This window comes from Leucoraja erinacea, chromosome 31, assembly GCF_028641065.1.
Source record: "Leucoraja erinacea ecotype New England chromosome 31, Leri_hhj_1, whole genome shotgun sequence".
NCBI classification, from domain to species: Eukaryota; Metazoa; Chordata; class Chondrichthyes; order Rajiformes; family Rajidae; genus Leucoraja; species Leucoraja erinaceus.
The window spans coordinates 13,550,953-13,578,375 of NC_073407.1; the positions used below are offsets into that span (position 1 = coordinate 13,550,953).

The 27,423-nt window shown below is 44.3% G+C and overlaps 1 protein-coding gene across 1 annotated transcript; it reads right to left on the reverse strand.

Annotated features, from left to right (window-relative positions):
* Positions 1–23,969, reverse strand: LOC129711940 (neutrophil cytosol factor 2-like). The gene is made up of 11 exons (XM_055659980.1): positions 23,720–23,969; positions 20,909–20,991; positions 18,826–18,934; positions 17,120–17,254; positions 11,402–11,509; positions 10,107–10,166; positions 9,132–9,257; positions 8,079–8,221; positions 5,178–5,283; positions 2,963–3,086; positions 1–1,710 (listed from the first exon to the last, which is right to left on the reverse strand). The coding sequence occupies exons 1-11, from the start codon at positions 23,891–23,893 to the stop codon at positions 1,541–1,543; spliced, it is 1,338 nt and encodes a 445-aa protein (XP_055515955.1). The 5' UTR covers positions 23,894–23,969; the 3' UTR covers positions 1–1,540.
* Positions 23,970–27,423: the final 3,454 nt, after the last annotated feature.

Sequence of the window (27,423 nt, forward strand, 5' to 3'; positions counted from 1 at the left end):
TCCCAATGTAAGATTTATTTTTATGTAAGTATAACAAGTAATGAAATAATTGTGAGTAATTGGTTCCAAAAAATTATCAACGGAAGACAAACATTTTATTCAATGTAAAATGTATAACTTAACCAATGTAAAAGTTAACCAAAATTGAGGAAACAAAACTAGAGCATGAAGATTTTCACTTAATAATAGCAGAAATATTTCAGAACTTCCCAATTTCCCCAAGAGATCTTGACAGAGTCTAGGACAAGGGGACCTTCCCTTTGTCCAAAAACTTGTACAGGACCATAAGAGCATAAATAGTTGTAGGTTGGCTATCCAGCCCTTCAAGCCTGCTCCATCATTCATCAAGATCACTCTGACTGTCTACCTCAGCTCCCTGCCCACCCTTCCGCTGAGCGCATCCAGACCTTGCCAGAGACTGACAAGGAAACCTTTCTTCCAGAATTCAGTCATCCTAAATGCAACCTCCTTCCTCTAATGACTTAAGGGGCTGTCCCACTGTATGAGCTACTTCAAGAGCTCTCCCGAGTTTTAAAAAAAATCAAATATGTGGTAGGCACATAGAATGTATGTAGCGGGTTTGTCGGAGCACGGGACGTCTCTTAGCGGCTCGGAACGCTAACGGCAGGTACTCGGGAAATGCGGTAAGCTCGGGAAGACTCGTGAAGATTTTTAAACATGTTGAAAAATGTCCACGACAGCCCCGAGTACCTACGAGCGGCCATTACCATAATTCTCCAAGTTCGAATCAGGGGACACTCGGGAGAACTCTTGAATTAGCTCGTACAGTGGGACAGCCCCATTACCAATCTGTCTTCAGAGTACAAACAGAAGACAAGGTTCTCTAATTGCCCTCAGAGTCTGACCAGGACTTTCAGTGGAGATTAAATGTTTCTCTCCACTCCTGCTCCCTGACCCAGAGGCAAATCCGAATCCCCAAAGATAAAGCAGTCCCAATATTCCTGGGACAGTTCAGCATCCCAGCCTCCTTTTCCACAAGAGTTTGAGCAGACGCTTCCCCGGGAAACTAAACCTCCACTTACCAAAGACTGCTAAACTAATTAAAACTGACTGGAACTCGCGTCTCCCCCTCAGGCAGATCTGACTAGACTTCTATTATTGTAATTCAAACAATGACCTACCAGACACTGGTCCCCCGAATCTGAACATTCCCAACCTTCATAGACCAAACAAAGCCACAGCTCAACCACAGAGAACAATCAGACTCTGCTCTCCCAGAGACCAAACAGATCAATCCCTCTCCCGCCCCCACCATTCTGGAGACCAGAACCCTCCAGTCCTCCAGAGACTGATTAAATCCCAACTTCACCCATAGACATGAATTTCCCGTGCCCCCCACCCCCACCCCCACCAATCTAGAGACTGATCCTCATACAGACTAGGGTCATTGCCTCCCCCAAGATTACATTTACATCCCTAGAAACAGACTGGAACCTGCAGCCTCTCCCCAGTGTGACTGGTCAGACTTCCCTCTCTCACCTCACCCTTGTAGGCGGTATCCTGTCTAGTATTTAGTGCACTACTCCTCAAAAACGACCTTCTTAACAAGCCTTGTTGGTGTGCAGCTGGTATCTTCAGAGCAAGATGATTCCTTGGAGTCAGTGATTTCTGGCTTTTGCGGTTCCACAAAACACAGAGGGAAAATGCCGATTTTCCCATTGGAATGTCCCTCCAGCCACTCCTCATTCACTGCAAGGCAACACATTAATGTAAGAACAGGCTTCTTTAAAGGAAAATGGTATTGATGGATTGACAGTGATTCCAGGAGGAGAGGGTAGAAATGTAATGTCAGTTTTGCAGGGCTTCACTGATGTACTATTAATGCAAAGTACTATATTATTAAAGTATATCACAGCAAAGACTATGAGGTGGGCGGAACTGAAAGGGAGTATATATCGAGAAAGTGGGCGGAGGTTCTACTCATAGTGGAAGGGCAACTTTGGAAGGACACTGGAATAAAGGGGAGAAATAAGGATGGTGGGATTCTCTATAAAAAGGTTGGGTCTGTAAAGATGGAGCATGACTTGCATTGATGGGGGAGGTGAGGGGCTGTACTAGTGCGACTAAAGCCACAACCATGAATTTGTTCCAAGTTGCACATCATCCTACCTTGAATACATGAATAGGGAATGTTTCGAGTGATTTGTCTGCAAAACACAGACAAATGGGATTAGTTCAGATGTGCATCTCGGTCAGCATGGATGAGTTGGGCTTAAGAGCAGGCTTCTGTGTTGTAGTACTTTAATTTCATATCACTGGTCCTTCATTGTCATTGAGTTGTGGTGAAAATACGTTCATAGCACTGTCGCCACCCCCTAACAACTCTGAGGGAGAGCAACTTCATCAGGACTACAATGCTTCAAGGAGGCATGAAACAATCTGAAGAGTTCTGAGAGCGTAGAACCATTTCACAGCTTCCCCAAAGGTCTCCTGGAGGGTTCTTGCATAAAAGTGAAGAAATAAATTCTTCATAATATCTTGAGCAGTTCTCCCTTGCTGTCCACACATTCTAGTTATGCAGAAGGTGATTTAGTGAAAGGCTGAACTCACGTAGCTATCATAGAAAATAGGTGTAGTAGGAGGCCTTTCGGCCCTTCGAGAGCCAGCACCGCCGTTCATTGTGATCATGGCTGATCGTCCCCAATCAATAACCCGTGCCTGCCTTCTCCCCCCGCTTTAACAAATGTAATCACAGGGGTGGTGGGGGACAAAGGTCATTTTTGACCTCTTACACACTGCAGCAATCAGGAAAGGATGCTTAATGAAGGACCCTTCCCCACCAAGAGAACCGCATCCCTTTATATTCCCATATGAATGGATGCATGGTGGGTGGAAGGGGGAATAGGATTGACTTGATGGGAAATGGTCCTTCATAGATCTTGTTTGTTTAGAATGTGGTGGGCTACATGTGAATGGTAGATTAAGACAGATTACATTTTACCTTCAGACAACACATCAATGACATCGCCCACATTGAATTCCATATCCTCAGGACCTTCTCCCCTGTAGTTGTAGATGGCTAGGGTTCTGAAGAGCACTTGACGGCCGGCCAAAGGGTCTGTAGACTAATAAAGGTTTGTTTTACAATAGTGTCTGCAGTGTCTGTAGTTGTGATTGAATAGAATGTGAGGATGTGAGCTGCTCTGTCAGTATCTGTGTCCCCTGCTGTGTATCTCAATGTCTACTGAGTGATGTTTATGTACAGTGTGGGGGCATGCACTGCACTGTGCATTACAGAGAGAGTGCATGAAATTACTGTCATTATTGTATGTGCATATTGCCATTTGAGTGTAGTATACACGTTACACTTTGTATACACATATGTGTACATATTACACTTTGTGTTCACACACTGAAGTCTCAGGTGTGTATTGTAAATATGCATGTCCCCTGATCATAGACCCCTCAGCCCAGGGAAATATTCTCTCTGCATCCAGCCTATTAAGCCGTTTTTTTTAGAAATTGTGTAAGTTTCAAAGAGATCTCCTCTCATTCTTTAAACCCAAGAAAATAAGTACCAAACCACTCAATCTCTCTTCATGTGGTAACCCCACCTCTCCAGGAACCAATCTAGTAAATCTTGGTTGTACTCACTCTGTGGCACGTACATCTTCTCTTACGTAAGCAGATCAAAACCAAGTACAACCTCACCAAGGTGTTACGCAATCACAATAAATTTCCGTCCACCTGTGATCAAACTCTCTGATAATCAACCATATACATTCGTAATCACCTGGAATACCTGGACCTGCTGCTTTCAGTGACGTGTTCAAGCACACATAGGTCCTTTTGAACGTCAACACTATCCAAATTATTTGCATTTCATCCTCGGATTCTCTGCTCAATCCGCGTTTTCCTACATTATACTCCATCTCTGCCCATATCCACTTGGGGCTTCCTTACATCTTCCCAATGCTCACAACTCCACCTAATTTAGTATTTCCAACAAACTTGGAAAAATGACATTTGTTCCCCATAGGTGACTTGAGATAGATTGTGAATCACTGGGGCCCCAAGCATCTCACCCTGTCCTATCATAATTTGAGAAGCATTCATTTATTCCCACTCTTTGCTTTATCCAAGAAAAAAATCTCTATCGTGTCTATATACTACCTTCATTTTTGTGTTCTCCTAGAAACATAGAAAATAGGTGCAGGAGTAGGCCATTCGGCCCTTCGAGCCTGCACCGCCATTCAATATGATCATGGCTGATCATCCAATTCAGTATCCTGTACCTGTCTTCTCTCCATACTCCCTGATCCCTTTAGCCACAAGGGCCACATCCAACTTCCTCTTAAATATTAAATATAGCTAACCTTCTCTTACCTTGTTCCCAACCTTGTGTGGGAATCCAAACACACTATATCCACTGGATCCTCTTATCTATTCTATGAATCACATCCTGAAAGTACACCAGTAGATTAGTTGAACATGATTTATCTTTCATAAATCTATATTGTTATTACATTTTTGATTGTAAGTTCTAGCTTTTTCTCGACAACTGACGTTAGGCTCATAGGTCAGTAGGTGGCTGTTTGACCCTCCCTCTTCTAATGTAATGGTGTCATATATGCTGAAATAGGACAGAAATAGGCCCTTCATTACCCTACAGATCTCCCGTCAATCTTCTCCAGTCTAAGATCAATAAACGCAACCTATCCAGTCTCTCCTCAAAGCTGAACACTCCACCCCGGGCAACATCCTGTGAATCCTCACTCCAGTGCATTCACACCCTTCCTATCATGTGGTAACCAGAAATGCACACAACTGTGACCTAACCCATCTACTTGTACTAGAATTTCCCTTTCTTGTATTCTGTGCCCTGGCTAATGAAGGCAAGTATCCTTACATGCCGAAAAGCCTGCGAACAATAGACTGACAAGTCTAACACCTGTGGGAGATAAGCTACTGGAGTAGATTCTGAGGAATAAGATATACATGCGTTTTGAAAATCGGGTTGACTAAGGATAGCATGGTTTTGTGTGTGGGAGATCATGTCTCACAAATTAGACAACAGTCTGTATGAAGAGTCTGGGCTGTAATTCAGTATGACAGCAATATAAAAATGTCTTTATTTTGTACCTAGACATACAGTCAGGCAAAACCCTGCTTGTGTGCTGAGTATCATCAAACCAGAATTTGTTTCAAATATTCACCTTATACCAGAGAGTAATACGTCTTTCGACAATCTGATTCCACATCTTTTCCAGATCTGCCTCTGCTTTGATGGGTATCAGCTCTTGCGTCTCATTGTCTTTGTAACTGGGAGAGAAATGGATGTGATGATCAGAATGAGAGAGGGAAATACACACAGCATGGGTTAGAGAACAACTAACAATTGGGTTAAGTGTTAGACAATATGTAGACATCGTCAATGAAGCGTATCCCTAATGGCCATTGGAAAGCAGTGAAACACCTTATTTTTACTCACTGCAATCCTTGTAATGAAGTACTCCAGTTATACTCTTAGGTAGAAGGGTTTCGGCCCGAAACGTCACCTATTTCCTTCGCTCCATAGATGCTGCTGCACCCGCTGAGTTTCTCCAGCATTTTTGTGTACCATACTCTTAGGTAAGCTAGGTTTGGCACTGTAATGACACTAATTCGCCACCAGGTGGCGCCCGTCATGGCAACCTCGCCAGCAGTCTGTCTTGTCCCTTCTCTGTTTTTATTATTTTAAGTATGTCTTGAATGCTTGTTTTAATGTCTCTTGGTATGTTTTATGTAAGGGGTCCGGGGGGAGGTGGATCTAGGGAAACATTTTCAGTCACTTACGTTGATGGAGATGCGCTTTTTCTCCGTGTCGCATCTCCATCTCCTCCTGAGGCCTACAACGTGGAGTGGTGCAGCCTTTCCTGGAGATCGGTCCGGAGCTTCAAGCCGCTGGTGCGGTGCGGACTTACCATCGTGGAGCCTGGGATAGTTTGCAGAGGATCGCCAGTATAGGGTGATTTCACGAAAGGTCACTGGAGCGTAGATCCGCACCCACGTGACCGAAAATCTCAAGTGGAGGACATGCTAGACATCCGGTACATGCTAGTGGATGGGAAAACACGCACTTTCCCACCCGTTAAAAACATAGAAAACGGCCAGGTTTTGATCTGCAATTTATTGTGCCAGTCCGGGTGACAGTGAGGCACAGCTACCTAGATTTACAGTATAAAAAAAAGATAAGAAACTAAGGTAAATTAAAGAGGGAGCTGCAGGTGCCAATCCAGCGGAAGTGAACAGCGGACATTTGCCGTGGAGATTTAAAGGTCCAAAATATCGGGAATTATCGCGTTTGCTCGCTGAATTTCATCAAAAGTAAGTCAATAATGCCTTACTTTTGATGAAATTCAGCGAGCAAACGCGATAATTCCCGATGTACCGGATGTCTAGCATGTCCTCCACTTGAGATTTTCGGTCACGCGATCTACGCTCCAGTGACCTTTCGTGAAATCACCCTATTGGAGCTCCGATCGTCAGGGCTTGTGGACTTTAACACTGTGAAGCAGCGGTCTCCAGTAAGAAGCAGCCGACTTGGGAACTCCATGCGTCTTGAGTGTTCCGATCCATCCCGACGCCAGAGTTTCCATCATCCCATCGAGAGGGCTTGAACAGCGGACTGTCGGCAACAGCCCCATTCATAGGCCCCGACCAAGGGTGAACAAAGGAGGAAGATGTCTGAAATTTATTGTCTTCCATCGCAGTGAGGAATGTTGATTCCGCTGTAGTGGGTGTTTATGTTAAACTTTATTTTACGTGCTCTGTGTATTTTTGCTTTTTACTTAGTATGGCTGTATGGTGACTCAAATTGCACTATACCTTAATTGGTACATGTGACAATTAAATTGAATCTTGTAATGGGGAAAAAGGAGGTCATATTTGCAAATCAGGGAAAGTGCCTGGGAATTACAATGTGTTAACCACACAGAAGGGCACCAATTTGGCCATTGAGTCAATGCTAGCACAGTCCCAATACCTCTGAAATCCTGCATTTATTTTCTTTCAATGCTGATCCAATTTCCTTTTGAAATTATTATTTATCTCTTTCACCACCCTCATCATCAACGAGTTACAGATCATCACCACTCATTATTTTTAAAAGGGATTTTCTTTGCATCTCTCCAAATCTCCTGTCCACATTCTTTGGGCCATTGGCTGTGAAAACGACCTTTCTTTACCTACCTTATCTAAACCTGTCATAATCTTGTCTCTTTCTGCCAAACTTTCTCTTGACCTCCTTTTTCCCCCCCCACAAAGAGATTCCAAGCTTCTCCAACCTAACCTTGGAACTGAGATCCCTCAACTCCAGAAGATGGGATCGATGAAGTAGCTGATAGTAGATGGGTTGAGGGCACTGCTTTGAGCAATCCTGCTTCAATGCCTTGGGCCTAGGTTATCAGGTTCAATATTCATAATTGTTTTTTCTGAGCTGAGTATAGTTTCAGTCAGTCAAATTCCTACTAAGTTCATAGAAACATAGAAATTAGGTGCAGGAGTAGGCCATTCGGCCCTTCGAGCCTGCACCGCCATTCAATATGATCATGGCTGATCATCCAACTCAGTATCCCGTACCTGCCTTCTCTCCATACCCCCTGATCCCCTTAGCCACAAGGGCCACATCTAACTCCTCACTCTTAAATATAGCCAATGAACTGGCCTCAACTACCCTCTGTGGCAGAGAGTTCCAGAGATTCACCACTCTCTGTGTGAAAAAAAAGTTCTTCTCATCTCGGTTTTAAAGGATTTCCCCCTTATCCTTAAGCTGTGACCCCTTGTCCTGGACTTCCATAACATCGAGAACAATCTTCCTGCATCTAGCCTGTCCAACCCCTTAAGAATCTACTAACAGTTCAGCGATGCCACACTTTGGTGAAAAGCTGTCAACAACGGTCGTTCCCTCTCGGTCCCTAAACTTTGCCTATTTTGTCATTGTTTGGACTAGGTTAGGATTAAAGCAAGATTAACTCTAGTTCTACTTAGAGGGAAGTAATAGAAAATGAGCGAGATAAATCAACTGCACAAGAACTGTGAGCGTTAAACTTGTTCAGTGTACTCTCCCCATCCTTCACCTTAATTGCATCTGTCCTGACTGGTGGGCAAGCTTGGATTTGATGATGTTTAGAAGGTCGGTGTAGGATGTGCCAGGCGTCACTCTTGTTGCCACTGTATACTCGTAGTGAACCTTCATTATCACCGAGTCAGGGTCAGTGACCTGATCAAAAGCAATTTCATAACGTTAGAAGGCACAGAAATTGGAAACAAATGCATTTTTTCCCCACATTTTCCATTCCTCCCCTCAGTAAGTCCAACCTTACTTACAACCACCGGGTGGAATGTGGGTCTGGTGGGTCACTGGAGGCTGAGAGAGTTCAGTGCCCGTGAACTCCTGGCCTCAGATGAAACTGTGAGGGGCCCAACCACCCTCCATTGCAACAATATCAGAAGCTACTTTCTTAGAGTGAAATGGATGCTTCCTCATTTTCAGCCAAATCAGTATTAGTTGGTCAAGAGATTAGGAGTGAAAGAGACCTGGTGCTGAATGGAGTTTAAGAATGTGGGAACTATGCAAACCAGTAGAACAGGAAATGTTCCAGTCAGACACAGACCTCAGTTCCTCTGTGAAACTTCCGCAAAGCCCCACACAGTCTCCCGTCACTCTCAGGTCACTTCAACGTTCTCCCTGGGCGGCACGGTGGCGCAGCGGTAGAGATCCAATTACAGATACACACCTATGTGTACAGACTGATGGACCAAGAATGCTATAAACAGGATCAGTGTTAAGCAAGTTGCCAATGCTGTGAGATGGAGGCAGGCTTCAGTCACAGGCCTGTCAATGTCTAATAATCAAAGAATAAGCTTGATGGACAAGATGCCTTTTTGTTTGTGCCTATCTATGTCCAGAGGGCACTGCAAGATGGTACCACAGATGTCCAAATGGTCAGGCTTGGAGACACATGGGTCAGAAACAGTCAGGGAGGGGGAGTGAAGGATCATGAAGGAGAGGGAGTGGAGGTACAGGGAACAGAGAGCCCTGGAATGAAGTGGGAGGGGTGGGGGTCCTAGGGAGAGATCGAGGAACAGAAGGCACTGGGAGTTAAATAACAAGACGTTGTCACTGATACCTGAAGGTTGTCCTTCATTACCTCCCTGGGTACAACTGCCGGTGCAGAATTTAATTGTGCTGTGCTTCCTGCTGGTATGTTGGGCAATGGCTGAGGTGCACTACTTGGTTCAGCAGATCCAAGATGCTGGAGAAGACAAAATACAATGTTATGAAGCCTGTAGATTCCTAATACTGCTACTAATCAATGGAAGCTACATTCCATCCTAACCATATAACCATATAACAATTACAGCACGGAAACAGGCCATCTCGGCCCTACAAGTCCGTGCCGAACAATTATTTTCCCTTAGTCCCACCTGCCTGCACTTTATACCATAACCCTCCATTCCCTTCTCATCCATATGCCTATCCAATTTATTTTTAAATGATACCATCGAACCTGCCTCCACCACTTCCACTGGAAGCTCATTCCACACCGCTACCACTCTCTGAGTAAAGAAGTTCCCCCTCATGTTACCCCTAAACCTCTGTACCTTAATTCTGAAGTCATGTCCTCTTGTTTGAATCTTCCCTATTCTCAAAGGGAAAAGCTTGTCCACATCAACTCTGTCTATCCCTCTCACCCCTCTGCATCTTGGCCCCCAATAGAATATGTTACTCACTATTTCACTTTTAAAAGTCTGCCTGCACGTAGATTTATCTGCTCCCTCAGTTTGTCTATTCCTGTCTTATTAAAATCTGTCTTTACCCAATCGAGAACCTTAAGCTGGGGGTTTTCAGCATTTTTAGTTTTTACTTTAGATTTATAGTATCTGCAGATTTGTGCTTTGCAATTAAGAGAACCTTAAATTGGAAATTATCCCCATCCCTTACCATAATTACTTTGAAACTTACTGAGTTTCACAAGCAAGGGCACAGGAGTATCGCTTGTCCCTATTTCCTGCTCCTCTTACTTGCATCCTGCTATTTTCAGCTCCTTTAATCACACCTTCCCTCCTCAAGTCCAATTTCACCATTACAAACACAAACCTACCATTGGACGAAGAGGTCCGAATCCAGCAAATCTATCATTTGGGACAACGGAGGAGATTACCTGGAGATAAAATTGTGAGAGTCTCTGTGTTAATCGGCCAGAAGACAAAACTTGCATTTTACAGTATAGTGAAGACACTGGTTGATTTGGTTTCCACAAAGGTCCACGTTATAACTTCTGTCCGATTAAATACACATTTAGTCACATTCCCCTTGTGTCAGTTGGCCTAAATCTGTGCTCTGTTCTTTCAACAGAGTTAACGTTTAAGGTCAATGACCTTTCGTTAGAATTGTCATCAACCTGAAATGTTAACTTTTTCTCTCTCCCACAGATGCAGTCTAATCCGCTGGGTATTTCCAGTATTTTCTGTTTTTATTTAAGATTTATAGTATCTGCAGATCTTTGCTTTCCAACTAAGAGAACTAGTTTACGTTTTCTATCTAAACTTATTCTGTGGTAGGAAAGTTACTGAATTCCGAGGGATAAGATGTTCATGCGTTTGGATTTAAGGGGTTGATTAGGGATAGTCAACATGGTTTTGTGCATGTAAGGTCGTATCTCACAAATTTGATTGAGTTTTTTGAAGAAGTAACCAAGAAAGTTGACGAGTGCAGGACCATAGACGTTGTCTACATGGAGTTCAGCAAGGCCTTTGATAAGGTTTTGCATGCTAGGCTATTTAGCAAGGTGAGATCGCATTGGATCCAGGAAAAGCTAGCTGACTGGACAGTGAATTGTCTTCATGTTAAGATGCAGAGGGGGGTGCTGGAAGGTTGTTTTTCGGTCCGGAGGCCTATGACTAGTGGTGTGCCTCAGGGATCTAGGGATTTTAACCCTCTTCTACCCAAGTACTTGTCCAAATATATTTTAAATGTTATATATATATATATTATATATAGATAGTAGTTTAGTTTAAAGATATAGTGCGGAAACAGGCCCTTTGACCCACCGAGTCAGCACCGATCAGCGATCCCCGCACATTAATACTACCCTACATACACTAGGGACAATTTACATTTATACCAAGCCAATTAACCTACAAACCTATACGTCTGGAGTGCGGGAGGAAACCGAAGATCTCGACGAAAACCCACGCGATCACGAGGGGAATGTACAAACTCCATACAGACAGCACCCACAGTCAGGATCTAACCCGTGTCTCTGGCGCTGAAAGCGCTTCTTTTGAGAAGTTATAAATTTAATTGACAAGCATTCTTATCAGTGAATTGTCATCGATATCTAAACTCCATTTATTAGGTTAAGACTGAGTGAGATATGGATTAACTTCCACTTACTTTGGATGTTCCCAGGAAGTCCTTGAGTTTCAGTTCGTCCACTTCATGTTTGCTGGGTCTGAACACAATCCCCTCGGGTATATCAACTGGCTCAAAGGTGTTATTACGCTAAAAGAAACAAACTAAAGGTAAATTAATATCAGCACCAACTGCACCCTTGCCAGGCAGTGGGGCAGCAACAATGGGTCAAGGAAGGTAATGGTACTGGGTGGGGGGCAGAAAGCAGAAGGAGAGGTAGGACCGTCAGCGGAAGAAGAGGGAAGCAGGAGAATAGAAGGAGATGTTAGACCATTGTTTGGTGTAGCCTGTTTGATTGGAAATGTTAGTTTTTGATTTTTAAGATTGATGAAGTGAAGATCATGTTACTGTGTTGCTAATCCAATGGTCTATATGAGAGATTCAAAGGTGTGTTCCAATCTAATAGATGTATTCAAGAGAGAGTTAGATGTAGCTCTTTGGGCTAACGGAATCAAGGGATATGGGGAGAAAGCAGGAATGGGGTACTGATTTTGGATGATCAGCCATGATCATATTGATAGCGATGCTGGCTTGAAGGGCCAAATGGCCTACTCCTGCACCCATTTTCTATGTTTCTAATCATGATAAAATATCCGTTCAGTGTCCAGGAAACCACTGGACTGCTGTACACTCCCAATTTGTTTGCTAAGGTCCTCCAGGAAGAAATCACCACCTTTAGCCAGTTCAGGCATCTTTGGACATCGACATGGCTACTCACAACTTAATTCTGGAAAGATCAGCGAGATACCACTCTAATAAACAGAGAGCAGATGGGTTTTATCTACTTTCCCCGCCCAGAATCATTGCTGCATCCGCACCCCATGTGCTTCCCCGTCATAAAACAATGCAACGTGTAGTACAAAAACTAGGCTTTTGTCCCAACATCCATACCAAACAACCGGTAGAACAGTCTGACGAAGAGTCCCGACCCAAAATGTCACCCATCCTTTTTCTCCATAGATGCTGCCTGACCCGCTGAGTTACTCCAGCATCTTTGTGATCGGTCTCTTTCCGAGATCGCATAAACTAGCTTTCAGCCATAAACGCTGCGAACACTCAGTATGCTAAGCAGCATCTGCGGAAAGAGAAAAGGCTTCACATCAATGATTGCTGCCCAGCATTTTGAGAATTTTCTGCTTTTATTTCAGATTTCCAGAATTGGGTCAATGCAATCCATTCCACACGATGAACTGTTTCCATGCTGTTACGATTCTAGGAAGTCTAGGAGCAGCTGAGGATTCAAAGGTAACCAACTTTGACTATGGAACTAAATCCTGGACAGAACTAGCTTTTCCTCAGTTCAAGATGTCCAGTGTCCAGTATATATATATATATATATATATGAGGACAGTGTGCTTCCGTGGTACATGCTCAGAGAGGGAGCTCGAACAAGAGCATCAAACAGGTGTAGCCATCTGTTTCAATCAGGGCAACAAGTGAACCAGCCTGTACAATAGAGAATCAAGATTTCCTATAGAGAAAAGCCAAGATCTATTGCTTGCAATTCCTGCAACATGTTATAATTTCAGGAGAATTTCTGTGAGTAAATGAGATCACATTTATTGGCAATGCTCCATCTGCCTGAACTGAAGCTCAGAGCTTCGAAACTGTACGCAAGCAGGAGTCAACACAGAGCAGAAGGGGAGTAGGATGTGGGGATCACGGCCTGGCCATTGTGCAGCCCCAGATATCAAGATGGCAGGCGTGTGGTCATCCGAAAGATGGGGATGCCCAGGAAGCTTTAGAGAGTGGGCCTCCCAAACTGGTGGGCTCGTCACACGTTGAAAGAATTCAATCCTTAACGTTACACCTTGGAAGTAATTGCTCCACAGGAGGAATATAAAAGATAAGAAATATGAGGTCACGGAGATTCTGTGGTTGTGGAACAGACATGTGTTTCTCTAACCATCATCGTAGTTTGTGCGTAGGGTGTTACATCCCAGCTGGGGGTTAATGGATGCACAACATTCTGTGGGAGAAAGGAAGGAGCCAAAGACATAAATAGCCACGGTCCTACAGAGTGTCGGGTTGGAGGGAGGCAGGTCACATCAACTACTGCAAAAGTTCTGGACTTAACATTCAACATTCTTGGATAGCAGATGTTCAGAAAAGGTATACAGGAAGATGGGGCAGCTTTCGATAAGGTGCCACACGTTAGGCTGCTGAGGAAGATCCCGTGGTATCAATGGGCAAATACTAGCATGGATAGCAGAAGACAAAGAGTGGCAAAAACGGGGGCTTTTTCTGGTTGGCTGCCAGTGACTAGTGGCGTTCCGCAAGGGTCGGTGCTGGGGCCGCTACTCTTCACATTGTTTATTAATGATTTGGATGAGGGTATTGAAGGCTTTGTGGCAAAGTTAGCAGATGATGCGAAATTAGGTGGAGGAGCAGGTAGTGCAGAGAAAGCAGGGACTCTGCAGAAGGACTTGGACAGGTTGGGAGAGCGGGCAGATGGAATATAGTGTAACAAAGTGTGGAGTCATGCATTTTGGTAGTAGGAATAAAGGGGTAGACTATTTTCTATATGGGGTGAGATTCCAGAAATCAGAGTTGCACAGGGACTTGGTAGTGCTGGTGCAGGATTCCCCAAAAGCTAATCTGTAAGTCGAATCGGTAGTAAAGAAAGCAAACTCATTGCTAGCATTTATTTAAAGAGGGCTTGTATACAAAAACAGGGGTGAAATGCTGAGGCTCTAAAAGGTGCTAGTAAGGCCGTATTTGGAATATTGCGAGCAATTTTGGGCACCATATCTGAGTAAGGTAACCTATGATGAACGTTTGTCGGCACTGGGTCTGTACTCGCTGGAGTTTAGAAGAATGAGGGGGGACCTCATTGAAACGTACAGAATAGTGAAAGGTTTGGATACAGTTAATGTGGAGAGGATGTTTCAGTCTAGGACTAGAGGTCATAGCCTCTGAATTAAAGGAACTTTCTTTTAGGAAGGAGATGAGGAGAAATTTCTTTAGTCAGAGGGTGGTGAATCTGTGGAATTCTTTGCCACAGAAGGCTGTGGAGGCCGTCTGTGGATATTTTTAAGGCAGAGATAGATAGATTCGTGATTAGTACAGGCGACAGAGGTTATGAGGAGAATGTAGGAGAATGGGCTTCGGAGGGAGAGATAGATCAGCCATGATTGAATGGCGGAGTAGACTTGATGGGACATGGCCTAATTCTACTATTCCATATGACCTTATGATTAAAGGCAGCATAAAGCTGGAGGTGAGTACTGATTCAGGTTCGGAGTAGCCTATTGTTATAAATACCAAATGCAATGTTCTTAGTTTATATGAAGCTCAGGTTACAACATACATATATATGCGCACACAAATATATTTTATGTGCATAAAAAAAGAACTATAGTGTGTGTGTGTGTGTGTATGTATATGTGTGTACACACACGGAATTTACATTAATAAATGCAATGTAGAATCCTTGATGGGATTTAACAACTTAATTAGCAGAAATAAGCCACCCTCAGGCCTGTTTTTAATAAAACCATGGGTGATCTGATTGTAACTTCAACCCCACATTCTCTTTATCCCTTTGCTATTAAACATTCATCTACACTGCTTTAAAAATATTCAAAGACACTGCTTCTACTGCTCTTTAAGGAAGAGATCCAAAGAATCATGACCCTCTGGGGGAAAAAAGTTTCACTCAATGTCTTAAGTGGGTGACTCCTTATTTAAAAAAAAAAAAGTGATTTGTGAATCTTGATTTTCCCTCCGAGGGAAACATTCTCCCCACACCCACTCTGTCAAGGTCTTGCAGGATCTCATATGTTTCAATTATCGCTCCCTTATTCTTTGGCCCAGCCCATTCAATGTTTTTCTAAGACAACCTAACATCCAATAGTCTGGGAAATCTGCCAGACTAATGCCACAAAGTCCCGAGTGTGCTGGCTTAACAGAGTTTTACTGTTTTTGCACTTGTTCGGAAGCCTGTAAACATCCTAAAATGCCAGAATGATCTGAATATTTAAGTGGCACCAGTTAATTAGTTTTAAACACTATTCCACAGGGACTATTCCAGAGGTTGTTTGGACATTGTGTGCAGTGTTTGAATGTTACCTGCACCGCACTGATCAAAGTCTCAGTTCCTCCGACCATTGAGGGACCCGAGTGTTGTGGCATCTTAATCTCCATCAATTTGACTACAGGACTGCTGATTCCCTGTCCCAGGGGAAGGGCAGAAGTAGCGTGATGTACAAATGCAATGACACCACTGAAGTGTAACACTTCTCCCATTGTTGGCCGGCTACCAACTTGTACAAACTGCTGCAGCTCAAGGCAAGAGGGTGCCGTCAGGAGCTGGGCCACTTCAGGAGAACAGCCCACGTGCATTTGCACAATCATTCACCACCTGTTCTGCAAACTGTCCGTGCACATCCGACAGAGTCTTCCATGGTCCGTTTTGTGGACTGCCCGGGCTATCCTACGACACCCATTCTAATCAAGAATTTGTCTATCTCTGCCTTCAAATATCCACTGACCTGGCCTTCAAAGCCCACTGTGCAAAGAATTCCACAAATTAACTGCCCTCTGACTAAAAAAGTTCCTCCTCACCTCCTTTCTAAAAGAGTGCCTTTTAATTCTTAGGCTATGACCTCTGGTCCTAGACTCTCCCACCAGTGGAATCATCCTTTCCACATCCACTCTATCTATGCCTTTCAAATTTCAATGAGGTCCCCCCTCAATCTTCCAAACTCCAGCGAATAGAGGCCCAGTGCTGTCAAACGCTCATCATATGCTAACCCATTAATTCCTGGAATCATTCTTGTAAACTTCCTCTGGACCCTCTCCAGAGCCAGCACATCCTTCCTCAGATATGAGGCCCAGCTTTACTCACAGTATTCCAAATGCAAATCTTAGAGCATTACATCTGTTTTTGTATTACAGTCCTCTTGATATAAATGCTTGCGTTGAATTTGCCTTCCTTACTACTGATTCGACTTGCAAATTAACTTTTTGGGAGTTCTGCACCAGCAATCCAAGTCCCTTTGCACCTTTCATTTCTGGATTCTCCCTCCATTTCGAAAAAACTCTTTTTACCAAAATGCATTACTCTGCACTTTCAGATACTGAATTTCATCTGCCACTTCTCTGTCCACTTGCCCAACCTGTCCAAGTCCTTCTGCAGAGTCCTTGCTTCCTCTGCACTGCCTGCTCCTCCACCTATCTTAGTATCATCTGCAAACTTGCCCCCAAAGCCTTGAATCCCCTTATCCGAATCATTAATGTACAACATGAAGAGAAGCTGCCCCAGCACCGACCCCTGCAGAACTCCACTAGTCACTGACAGCCAACCTGAAAAAGCTCCTTTTATTGCAACTCTTTGCCTTCTGCCATCCAGCCAACCCGCTATCCATGCTAGTATCTTCCCTTTAATACCATGGGCTCTCATCTTCCCTAACACGCCCAGTGTGTAGGATAGTGCTAGTGCATAGTGATCGCTGGTCAGTGCGGACTAGGTGGGCCGAATGGCCTGTTTCCGCACCGTATTTCAAAACTAAACTAAGCTAAACTCTCACCCCAATTCATAGAGCACACACCTTATCCATCCTGATACACCCACTCAACCACGCCTGACACATTCAGGTCACCTCAGCGCGCCCCACATCAAATTCAGCCATCCACCCAGATCCTCATGCTCTTCATGATCAAGTCTCAATCAACAATTAAATCCTCAGGCAGTCTTACCTTTGCGATGGATAGAGCACTGTTCAGCTGGACATTACTGCCCTGGGGTTTCTTCCGCACTGCTTCCTCCAGGCTTTGCAGGGCCTCTTGCCATCGGCAGAGTCTGCAGTAAACAGCAGCCATGTTGTGCAGAACCTGAGGCGTGAAGGCAATGCCAAGGTTTAAGATCACCTTGCAAACAACTTTCACACACAATTCTCAGCCAATGGCTTTTAGCCGAGACAGTGGAATATGGCTAAAAAAATGATTCCCGTATTTTCTTAAACTGGTGAAAGACATCAATGGGGCCCTCAGTGATGAAACACAAGTCCATTCACTGCACTCATATGCTTTGAAAACCACATCTAAATGATTCCACACCCCTGACGCATACCAATGGTATTCTCAACCCTTTCCACCAAAAATATTTAATTTTCACCTGAAAATTACACCATGCTTCAGGCACCTTAATCCAGATTAGGATTTGCTGCATTTAAACAAATTACTTGTTTCCCTTTTTGTTCTTTTAACTTGTTTTCCCCTCTCTTGTGCACAAAGGAGAAAAATAAATGCTGAAAATAATGCAGTGTGAAGGGACTTGACCCGAAATGTCTCCTATCCATGTTCTTCAGAGATGCTGCCTGATCCGCTGAGTTACTCCAGCACTTTGTGTCATTGTTTCTAAACCAGCGTCTGCAGTTCTTTGCTTCTACTAAAAAATGCCAATATCCTGCCTGTCTCCATGTAACCAAGTTGTCTTATTCTTGACCGGTGGTCTGGAAATGTTAAGACTTGTAGCATTTGCAATTATTTGATTTTCCAGTATTCTCGGTTCGTTAAAGCACCTTCTAGGAGAAGGATATGCAGTTGGTGAATAGAAAGAGGGGAACTGTGAAGCTCCAAAACATTATCATTAAGAAGTAGCAGCTCTGGCAGCTAGAATGTAAAACTGCTTATTTCAGGGTGATGTACTTACATCAGTAATTCTGATCACTGTTCTTTAAGCCCATTCTGATTGACATATGGTACCATTTTCCTCACAACATTCCCAACATCGGATCTACCAAAGCTGTTCCCTTTCGTGTTCAGCTGGAGATACTTTGACCAAGACAGTTCTCATGAACATAATTCATGAAGACCTCTGTCCTTTTGGCACTGCTGCAACACTATTCTTTATTAAGATAGTCCAAGGCCATGTCATTGCTCAATGGTCCCTTCAGTCTTCTAGCCTGCAAGTGTGCTCCTCTCCTCTATTTTGCTGGATTATAAGCATTCACCCAACCATGTAAGAGTCAAGAGAGTTTATTGTCATGTGTCCCTGATAGGATAATGAAATTCTTGCTTTGCTTCAGCACAACAGAACATAGTAGGCATTGACTACAAAACAGATCAGTGTGTCCATATACCATTATATACTTAAATACACACATGAATAAACTCCTCAATTGTTCCTTAAATCTAACAAATCAGTTTTTAGCTTCTGAAATATATCATTCCTCTCCAGTAATGTTGTACCCAAGTAGGAGGAGCAGCATTTGCAAATTGAAATGAGCAGCTTTGAACAGGGCAGCCATCTTTCCCATGTTGCTTGGGTCTATGAGGAATATCTCACAGCAGGGCTGCTGCATTTAGAGTAGACCTGATCGTTATGATTTGTTGCAAAATATCCTCGCCCATATAAAGGAAACCAAACAGAAAGTTGCATTGAGATCCCAGTGATTCTTTACCTGCCAGGAGTACAGTCTGTGCCTGAGACCGAGCTGTGTGTAGTCAATCACAAGGTTACCTCGTAAACTGGTCAGAGCATGTGTGAAATCTCCCAATGCCTCATCAAGCCTGAAATTCAAAAAGGACAGATGTTATTGTACTAGTAAAGAAGATGATTTTGTACAGCAGAGGGGGTGACTAATCTAAAATGAAGAACAGGATGGGTGTAGACTGGTGAGTACATGGAACGAGCTGCTGGAGGCAGTAGTTAAGGCAGGTACTATCGCAACATTTAAGAAACATTTACACAGGTGCAAGGATAAGACAGGTTTAGAGGGACATGGGCCAAACACAGCAGGTGGGACTAGTGTAGATGGGACATGTTGGCTGCTGTGGGCAAGTTGGGCCGAAGGGCCTGTTTGTACGCTATAAACTTTATAACTCCATAACTCTACAACAGGGAGTGAATCCAGATGAAAGGAAGGGAATCGGGAATTTCTGATTAAAATATAGGCAGAAGCAGTGATTCCAAGTTAAAATATAGGGAATTAGAGGGACTCAGACACTTGTAGTGTAGATACAGAAGCTGACAAGTACAGTGCGTGGCTCCCGATACACTCTCATCAAATGCACTCAGAGTAGGTACAGCTCACGTTAGATGTATTCTTAAACCCACTTTATTCCGTGCACAGGTTAGAGCATGGGGTTCCCAATCTGGGCTAAATTTACTCCCAGGGGGTTAATTTCACCTACCCAGGGGGTAAATTTGTTGATTCTGGATTTGTACATATTTTTTCTCATTGACTGACTGTGTTTGGTTCTGGTAAACCGGTATCTGTTCAACATTAGTTGTTCATAAATGAGTGAAATAACATTGTTATGTGCTATTAAAGTTGCCTGGGGTAAAGGGGAATAAAAAGGTTGGGGACCCCTGGAATAGAGGGAGAAAACATTTAGCTTTCTATCCCTCGGACACCCAGGGTTGGTGCAGCATATCAGAGAGAGAGACCACTGCTTTATCACACATGTCCAGAGAAGATTGATACAAAAAGCTGGAGTAACTCAGCAGGTCAGGCAGCATCTCTGGAGAAAAAGGAATAGGTGATGTTTTGGGTCGAGACCCTTCGTCAGAAGATTATGCAGGTGTCAGAAGACAGTGTTGAACAATCTGTCCAACCATAATGGAAGGGGTGTATATAGTGTGAAACCTGCAGGCCAGGCAGTGCTTGGGGTGAGCTGCAGTAGGCAGTCACTGCCCGGCTGCAATGTGTGTACCACAGTGTTCAGACTTCTAGCTGCACACTGCAGTGTTGGAGCACAGATGGTGGTGGCTCTCTCGCTCCATCCCTCAACTCATCAATGAGTCCAGGGGCATCCTGCAAGATGTTGAGACAGACTGATGCTCTTCACATCTGGCCCAACAACTGTACAGCATCAAAGCTGACACCTTTATTGTGGTCTCATTCATTAGAATGGTGGGATGTTATTCAGGCAAAAGGTCAGTTTGCCTGGGAATTTTGATTGCTTCAGTGTACATTCATATTTTAAACCATTGTTTAAATAAATTTAATAAAAATTAATTACTGGTTGTTTTCATTTTAAAAATTATTAAGATAAATTTCAACTACTTTGAAATACCTCTGATTAACAATCATAAAAACAATGACATTGACATTGACTGCACAAAACGTTTGTGTGGCCCCAACATCTTTTATCCCAGTTTTGAACCACTAACACTATCCCTCCCCTGGGGAACACTGTCAAAGAAGATCCGTGGAGTCAGATCTGACCTTGAAGTTAATTTCTGAATGCCACACCAATATCTGAAATCTTCATCCACGTCTTTGCTGCCTCCAGAGTTTCACTATCCCTTTGTTTTCTTCACTACCCCCCAAGCTCCATCGCTCAAATTTGACGTCTGCCCACTATTCACAGGTTTAACCTTCCCCATGTCTCCCAATCCAACAATGTCAGTACAGCTCAGGTTGGAGACAGTGGAATGCATCCTACCCACTGCCAGGGTTAGGTTAAAGGGCCACCACAATGCTTCTACCTTCCATGATAATCTCAGCAGTCACTTATGTGCCTGTGGTATTTTCTTACATGTCCAATTGTAGATGAACTATGCCTCTCTGGAAGAAGCAGATTGCCAGCCGATCGTCTTTAGCTATCGCTTTGTCAAACTCCTGCAGAGGAATAGCAACATTGTTAGCCAGTGGGGCAAGGATAGAAAATCACCACAAGGGTTATAATCCACAGATTGATTGTGGTTGTACCACACAAGGTCCACACGTGTCCCAGTACTCCTTAAACCCACTCGTTTCCTCCTGCCAGTGGCCCAATCCCTTCACTTACAAAATCTGAACAACCACTCATCATCTCCCCAACACCTCACATCTACAATCTTGTCCACTAGATCCACATCTTCTGGACCATGACCTTGGATGAGAATGTGGGTGGTGGGTTGGTAAGTTTGCGGATGATACTATAATTGTGGGTGTAGTGGAGAGTGAAGATGCAATCACAGATTACAATTGGATCTTGGTCGATTGTGCCAATAAACTGAGGAAATACGTGGAGATTAATCAAGATACTCGTTAGGAGGTGCTTGTCATGTTTGCCTTCGACATTCAGGGTACTGACAACAGGATATCATATTACAGCCATGCACGTTGTTGGTAAGGCCATATTTGTAGTACAATACAGGGTGTTTAAGAGGCTTTTATATAGATATGTGAATAAACAGGGAATGGATGGATATGGATCGTGTGCAGTCAGAGATGAGTTTAGTTTGGCATCATGTTCAGCGTAGACATTATGAACTGAAGAGCCTGTTCCTCTGCTGTTCTATGTTGAATCATGACCTTGGATGCTCTTTGTGTGGAGATTGTACATTCTCCCTGTGACCACATGCATTTACTCCAGGTACTCCAGTTTCCTTCCATGTCTCAAATCCCATCAGATAGGCTGCTTGGTGTTGCTGAGGTAGGATTGTGGTGAGAGTTGTGCAGTGTGGTTCAAGAACCTGATGGGAAGAAACTGTTCTTCCTGGTGAATCTCTGGAATTCTCTGCCACAGAAGGTAGTTGAGGCCAGTTCATTGGCTATATTTAAGAGGGAGTTAGATGTGGCCCTTGTGGCTAAAGGGATCAGGGGGTATGGAGAGAAGGCAGGTACAGGATACTGAGTTGGATGATCAGCCATGATCATATTGAATGGCGGTGCAGGCTCGAAGGGCCGAATGGCCTACTCCTGCACCTAATTTCTATGTTTTCAATTTTTTGACCTGGGTGCCTCCATTCTCAGGCTCCTGTGCCTTCTTCACGATGGTAATAGCGAGATGCGAGCCTGGCCAGTGTGATGTGGGACTTTGAAGATATGGGATGCCTTTTTGAGCTTTCTTTAGATCCCTTCAATTGCAGGGAAGTCAATACCTGTGATGGAATGGGCAATGTCCATCATTCTCTACAACCTTGTTCATTCTTGGGCATTTGAGTGACTAAAGCCAGCCATGATGCAAAGTCAGTATACTTTCAATAGAGTATTTGGCGACATGCTGGATTTCCTCAAACTTCTGATGAAGTAGAAGCACTGATGAGTCTTCATTGTGATTTTGGGACAGATGACAATAAAACACTCTTGACACAGACCACCAGATTCAAGAACAGCTTCTCCCTCACTATGAATAGACTCTTGAACAGACCTCTCATAGGTTAAGACACAAAGTGCTGGAGTAACGCAACTGGTCAAGCAGCATCTGTGGAGAACTTTTTATTTAGGTCATATTTCAGATCGAGACCCTTCTTCAGACCTAAAACATTGCCTATTCATGTTCTCCAGAGATGCAGCCTGACCCGCTGAGTTACTCCAGCACTTTGTGTCTTTTTTTTTTTGCAAACCAGCCTCTGCAGTTCCTTATGTCTACATCTCTCATAAGTAAGGATGCATTCCTTAACTACCAATTTCCTTCACTGCTGTCCTTACCCTTAGCTGCAAGATTATATACTGCACTGATTAGTTTTCCTTTCTGCACTACTATTGTGCCCAGTGCTTAATATAATCTGCCAGAAAATCTGACACAAAAAAATTGTTTTCACGATATCCCGGTACACATGACGATAATAAACCATTATCTATAGTTTGTTTTCTGCCCATTAATCAATCATCATTCCAAGCTTAAGGGTTCTACCTTAAAACCAGATTGATAACCTGAAGAAATGTCAACAGGTCTGTCACACATAATTTCCCTTTCATAAATCCATGGTTCCTGCCCAATCCTACCATTATTTTCCAAATGTGCTGATACTACTTTCTTAATAGATGCCAGCCCATCACTGATCCCACGATTGACGTCAGGTTGGTTACATCCTCAAATAAATTTCATTGTCATTGTATCATATGATTTTCCTTCCTTGTTTCTTACAGACCTATCTTTGATTTGCAAATGACCTCTTGTAAATGGATCCTGGCACTTCACCACCCAGCAGCAGAAGCAGAAGGGAGGGGGGTGGGGGGGGGGGGGAGCGCTGGCGGGGGGGGGGGGGGGAGAGAGAGAGAGAGAGAGAGAGAGAGAGAGAGAGAGAGAGAGAAATGAGAACAAGAGAGAAAGAAAAAAGAGCACATGAAATAATGAGAGAGTGAGGGGAGAAGGAGAAAATGAGAAAGGGAAGCCTGCAGAGGGTGAAGAGAGGAAGGGGTGAAAGGAGAAAGGATGGAGAGGGGATGAATAATTGGGAGGCGTAGGACAGGTGGAATAAAGAAAGAGTGAGGGAAAGTAGATAGAGATGATGAAAGAGAAAGATATAAGGGGAGGGAGGGAAGCTGGGGAAAGAGACAGTATGGAGAGAAATGCAGCTCCTCTGACCCCATGTCTCATCAATTCTCCCTGCCCTCCCCACTGCACCCACTCCCCGACCTGTAGGGCACCGGACAGGTCACACAGGTGCATCCGAACGCAGCCGAGGTTGAACCAAATCCGGACGTTGGGTTCGGCGATTTTGGTCAGGAAGTTGAGGGACGAGAGCCAGTCCTGCTGGTCAATGGCCTGCACGGCCCGGTTCCAGTCCCCGATCAAGTCCCGGTAAGACATCCTCCTGCCGCTCCGTCCTGTGCCGTGCCCGCACCTTCACCAGGAAGTGTTGATACCAAAGATCTTGATACCTGAGAGCGTTTCTGCCCCTCCCCGGAGAGGCATCCGAGAGGAGGGGGGGGGGGGGGGAGGGGGAGGGGGAGGGGAAGGGTGACGGGGGGAGGAAAGGGGGGGGGGGGGGGGGGTCCGGCCTTGGTTCGGGAAAATGGGTGGGGGGGGGGGGGGGGGTTGGGGGGGGGGGGGGGGGGGGGGGGGGGGGGGGGGGGGGGGGGGGGGGGGGGGGGGGGGGGGGGGGGGGGGGGGGGGGGGGGGGGGGGGGGGGGGGGGGGGGGGGGGGTGGGGGGGGGGGGGGGGGGGGGGGGGGGGGGGGGGGGGGGGGGGGGGGGGGGGGGGGGGGGGGGGGGGGGGGTCCTCCTGGGGGGGGGGGGGGGGGGGGGGGGGGGGGGGGGCCCCCCCTGGGGGGGGACAGATAGAAAGGGAAGGGGGGCTTCGTCTGAGGGAAAAATTACCATCTATCGCAATTTCGTTGCCATTTTCAGGACTTGAATATTACCCGAGATCGCCTCGGGTGAAAAATTAACAGATGAAAGTCTGTCCAGCAGGTTTTCTGATCTGGATTGTGTATCTTCCGTCTAGTGAAGGGACGATGCCTAATCTTAAGGAATGTAGTCAGACATGAGATTGAAATGTGCACAGGAGCGCATTTTGAAGACAGTGATTTTAACCTTACAAGTTTCAAGGAAGTTAATGATGGTCGAAAATTAAGATCCTGAATTGAGGAAAGGCCAATCACATCATACAAGACCTGGCGAAGGTGGGTGTACATTTGCAGACAGGTCGGCTTCGACAAGTGGAAGTTAATCAAAGGGGAAATAATACCAGATCAATGGCTAGTTTTTTTTTTTTAAGGTATATATGACTGGTATAAAGAACTGAAAACAGGAGAGCCTTTCAAGAATTTAGAAAGTGTAAAGGTCTCTTAAAAAAGAAAGCAGGCGGACAATAAAGGGGCACAAAATATCAATGGGACTAAATCAAGGAAAAGCCCAAAGCATGTTATGTTTATAAATGCCAAGATGTAACTAGGGAGAGTGGAACCTTTTACAGACCAAACATTGTCTGTGGAGCCGGGAGGCATGGGTGAGGTCTTAAATAAATACCTGTATTCACCAAGGAAAAGGTCATTGTTGTTGGAGAATTCAGAAAGGGAACACTGATATTCTAGAAATTCTTTCTACTAAAGAGAGTTTTGATGTCTTGGTGGTCTTGAATCCCAAGGGTCTTATTAGATGTACCTTGAATAATGAAAGGCAGAGGTAGAGCAGATGCAGTGAGAATGTTTCCAGTAGTGGAAGAATCTTGGACCAGAGGGCACAGCCTCAGAATAAAAGGACGTAACTTCAGAATGGAGATGAGGAGGAATTTCTTTAGCCAGAGGGTGGTAAATCTGTGGAATTCATTTTTAAACTGGAGACTGACGGGTACTTGATTAGTAAGGGCATCAAAGAGAAGGGGGAAAAGGCAGGACGGGTTGAGAGGGAAAAATAGATCAGCCATGATCGAATGGCAGAACAGACTCGATGGGCCGAATGGTCTAATTCTGCTTGTGTCTCTCGTGGTCTTATGCTATGGAAGGAGATTGCACGTCCCTGGCAGAGTTACTGAGATTTGATGGCTGGAGGATGGTAAATGTGATGGGCAGGTTTGAGCGTCTAACATCAGAGGTAGGGAAGCAATTGAGAATAATTCTAAGGGTCAGGATTAATCAGCACTGTTGGAAAGACAGGTATTATTCAGACAGCCAGCATCATTTCATTAGGAGTTGGTGCAAATGATCAATATGATTCACTACTTTTTTTCCCCGAGGAGGTAATAAAATGGTCTGGTCTACATGTACTTCAATAGGGCCTCTGACAAGGACTCACACAGAAAGCATGGCATCAAGAAAAGTTAAATCCAAAACTGGCTTTGTAATAGGAGGTGGAGGATGATGTTGGAGAGTTGTTTCTGTAATAAGCTTATGATTGATGTGGGAACCTTATAGTTTACATGTAGGAACCACAAGTTTGCAAATGTCATGAAAATTGATAGAAGTGTGAATAGTTGTAGACTACAGGATGAAATTGATCAGTTGGACACGGCAATGGCAAATAGAATTTAATCCAGTAAGAGCAAGGTGATTCACGTTGTAGAACTAACCAGGGTAGAGCAGATATTGGTTGGGTTCCTGGAATAATGAAAGGCATCTCTGGGGAGCTTTAAGGAATGGAAGAATCTTGGTGTCCATGCGCAAGGATCCCTGAAGGTGGCAGTAACAGATAGATAGGATTGCAAAGACATGGGATACTTGGTTCATGAGCCAGGATAGAGAATGTAAGAGAAGGCATATAAAAAATTGGTTAGCTCACCAAAGATAGACACAAAACGCTGGAGTCAGCAGGACAAGCAGCATCTCTGAATAGAGGGAATGGGTGACATTTCGGATTGAGACCCTTCTTCAGACAGTGGGTCTCGACCCAAAACGTCACCCATTTCTTCTCTTCAGAGATCCTGCCTGTCCCGCTGAGTTACTCCAGCTTTTTGTTTCTATCTTCAGTTTAAACCAGCATCTGCAGTTCCTTCCTACACATTGGTCAGGTCACATCTGGAGTCATAGAACATAGAATACAGCACTGCAACAGCCCCTTCAGCCCACATTGTTCTTCCTGAACATGATTGCAAGTTAAACCAATCTCATGTCTGTATAGGATCCATATCCCTCTATTCCATGTACTTCATTCAATGTGCCCATCAGCCCAACGCACCCACGCCGACCAACATGCCCAATCTACACTAGTCCTGCCTGCCTGCTTTTGACCCATATCCCTCTACCCATCCTATCCATGTACCTGTCTAAATGCTTCTTCAATGTTGCGATAGTACCCGTCTCAAATACCTCCTCCGGCAGCTTGTTCCATACATCCACCACCCTTTGTATAAAAAAGTTACCCCTAGGGTTCTCATTAAATATTTCCCCCCCTCACCTTAAACTTATGTCCTCTGGTTCTTGATTCACCTACTCTGGGCAAAGAACACTGTGTGTTTACCCAACCTATTCTTCTCGTGATTTTGTACAACCCAGGTGGCATTTTTGTTGGGGCCCTTCTTCAGACTTCACAGCAAGAAAGCAGCAGGAATCAGAGAGGGGGGGCAGAGAGAGTCTTACAGAACTCCCATCAGAGAGAGAACTTCATAGTAGGAAGGAACTGCAGATGTGTTGTGTTACCGTATTTAAATTACTGTGTGGAAGTATGGGGCAACACCTACAAAACCACCTTACAATCACTAAGCACACTACAAAAAAGAGCTATTCGTATAGTAAACAATGTAGGATATCATGAACACACCAATATACTGTATTTAAAATTACACACCTTAAAGATTAAGGATCTGGTAGAATTTAAGACTGCACAAATAATTTATAAAGCAAAAAATAAACTGCTACCTGTAAACATACAAAAACTGTTCAAAGACAGAGAGGGGGGTTATAA

Excerpts from the sequence above, each read along its gene's own strand:
- LOC129711940 (XM_055659980.1), bottom strand. The coding sequence starts at position 23,893 with ATGTCTTACCGGGACTTGATCGGGGACTGGAACCGGGCCGTGCAGGCC. Across the intron at positions 3,087-5,177 it reads GTATTACTCTCTGGTATAAG|TCTACAGACCCTTTGGCCGG; the intron begins GTGAATATTTGA and ends AACCTTTATTAG. Across the intron at positions 1,711-2,962 it reads CATTGATGTGTTGTCTGAAG|TGAATGAGGAGTGGCTGGAG; the intron begins GTAAAATGTAAT and ends GTTGCCTTGCAG.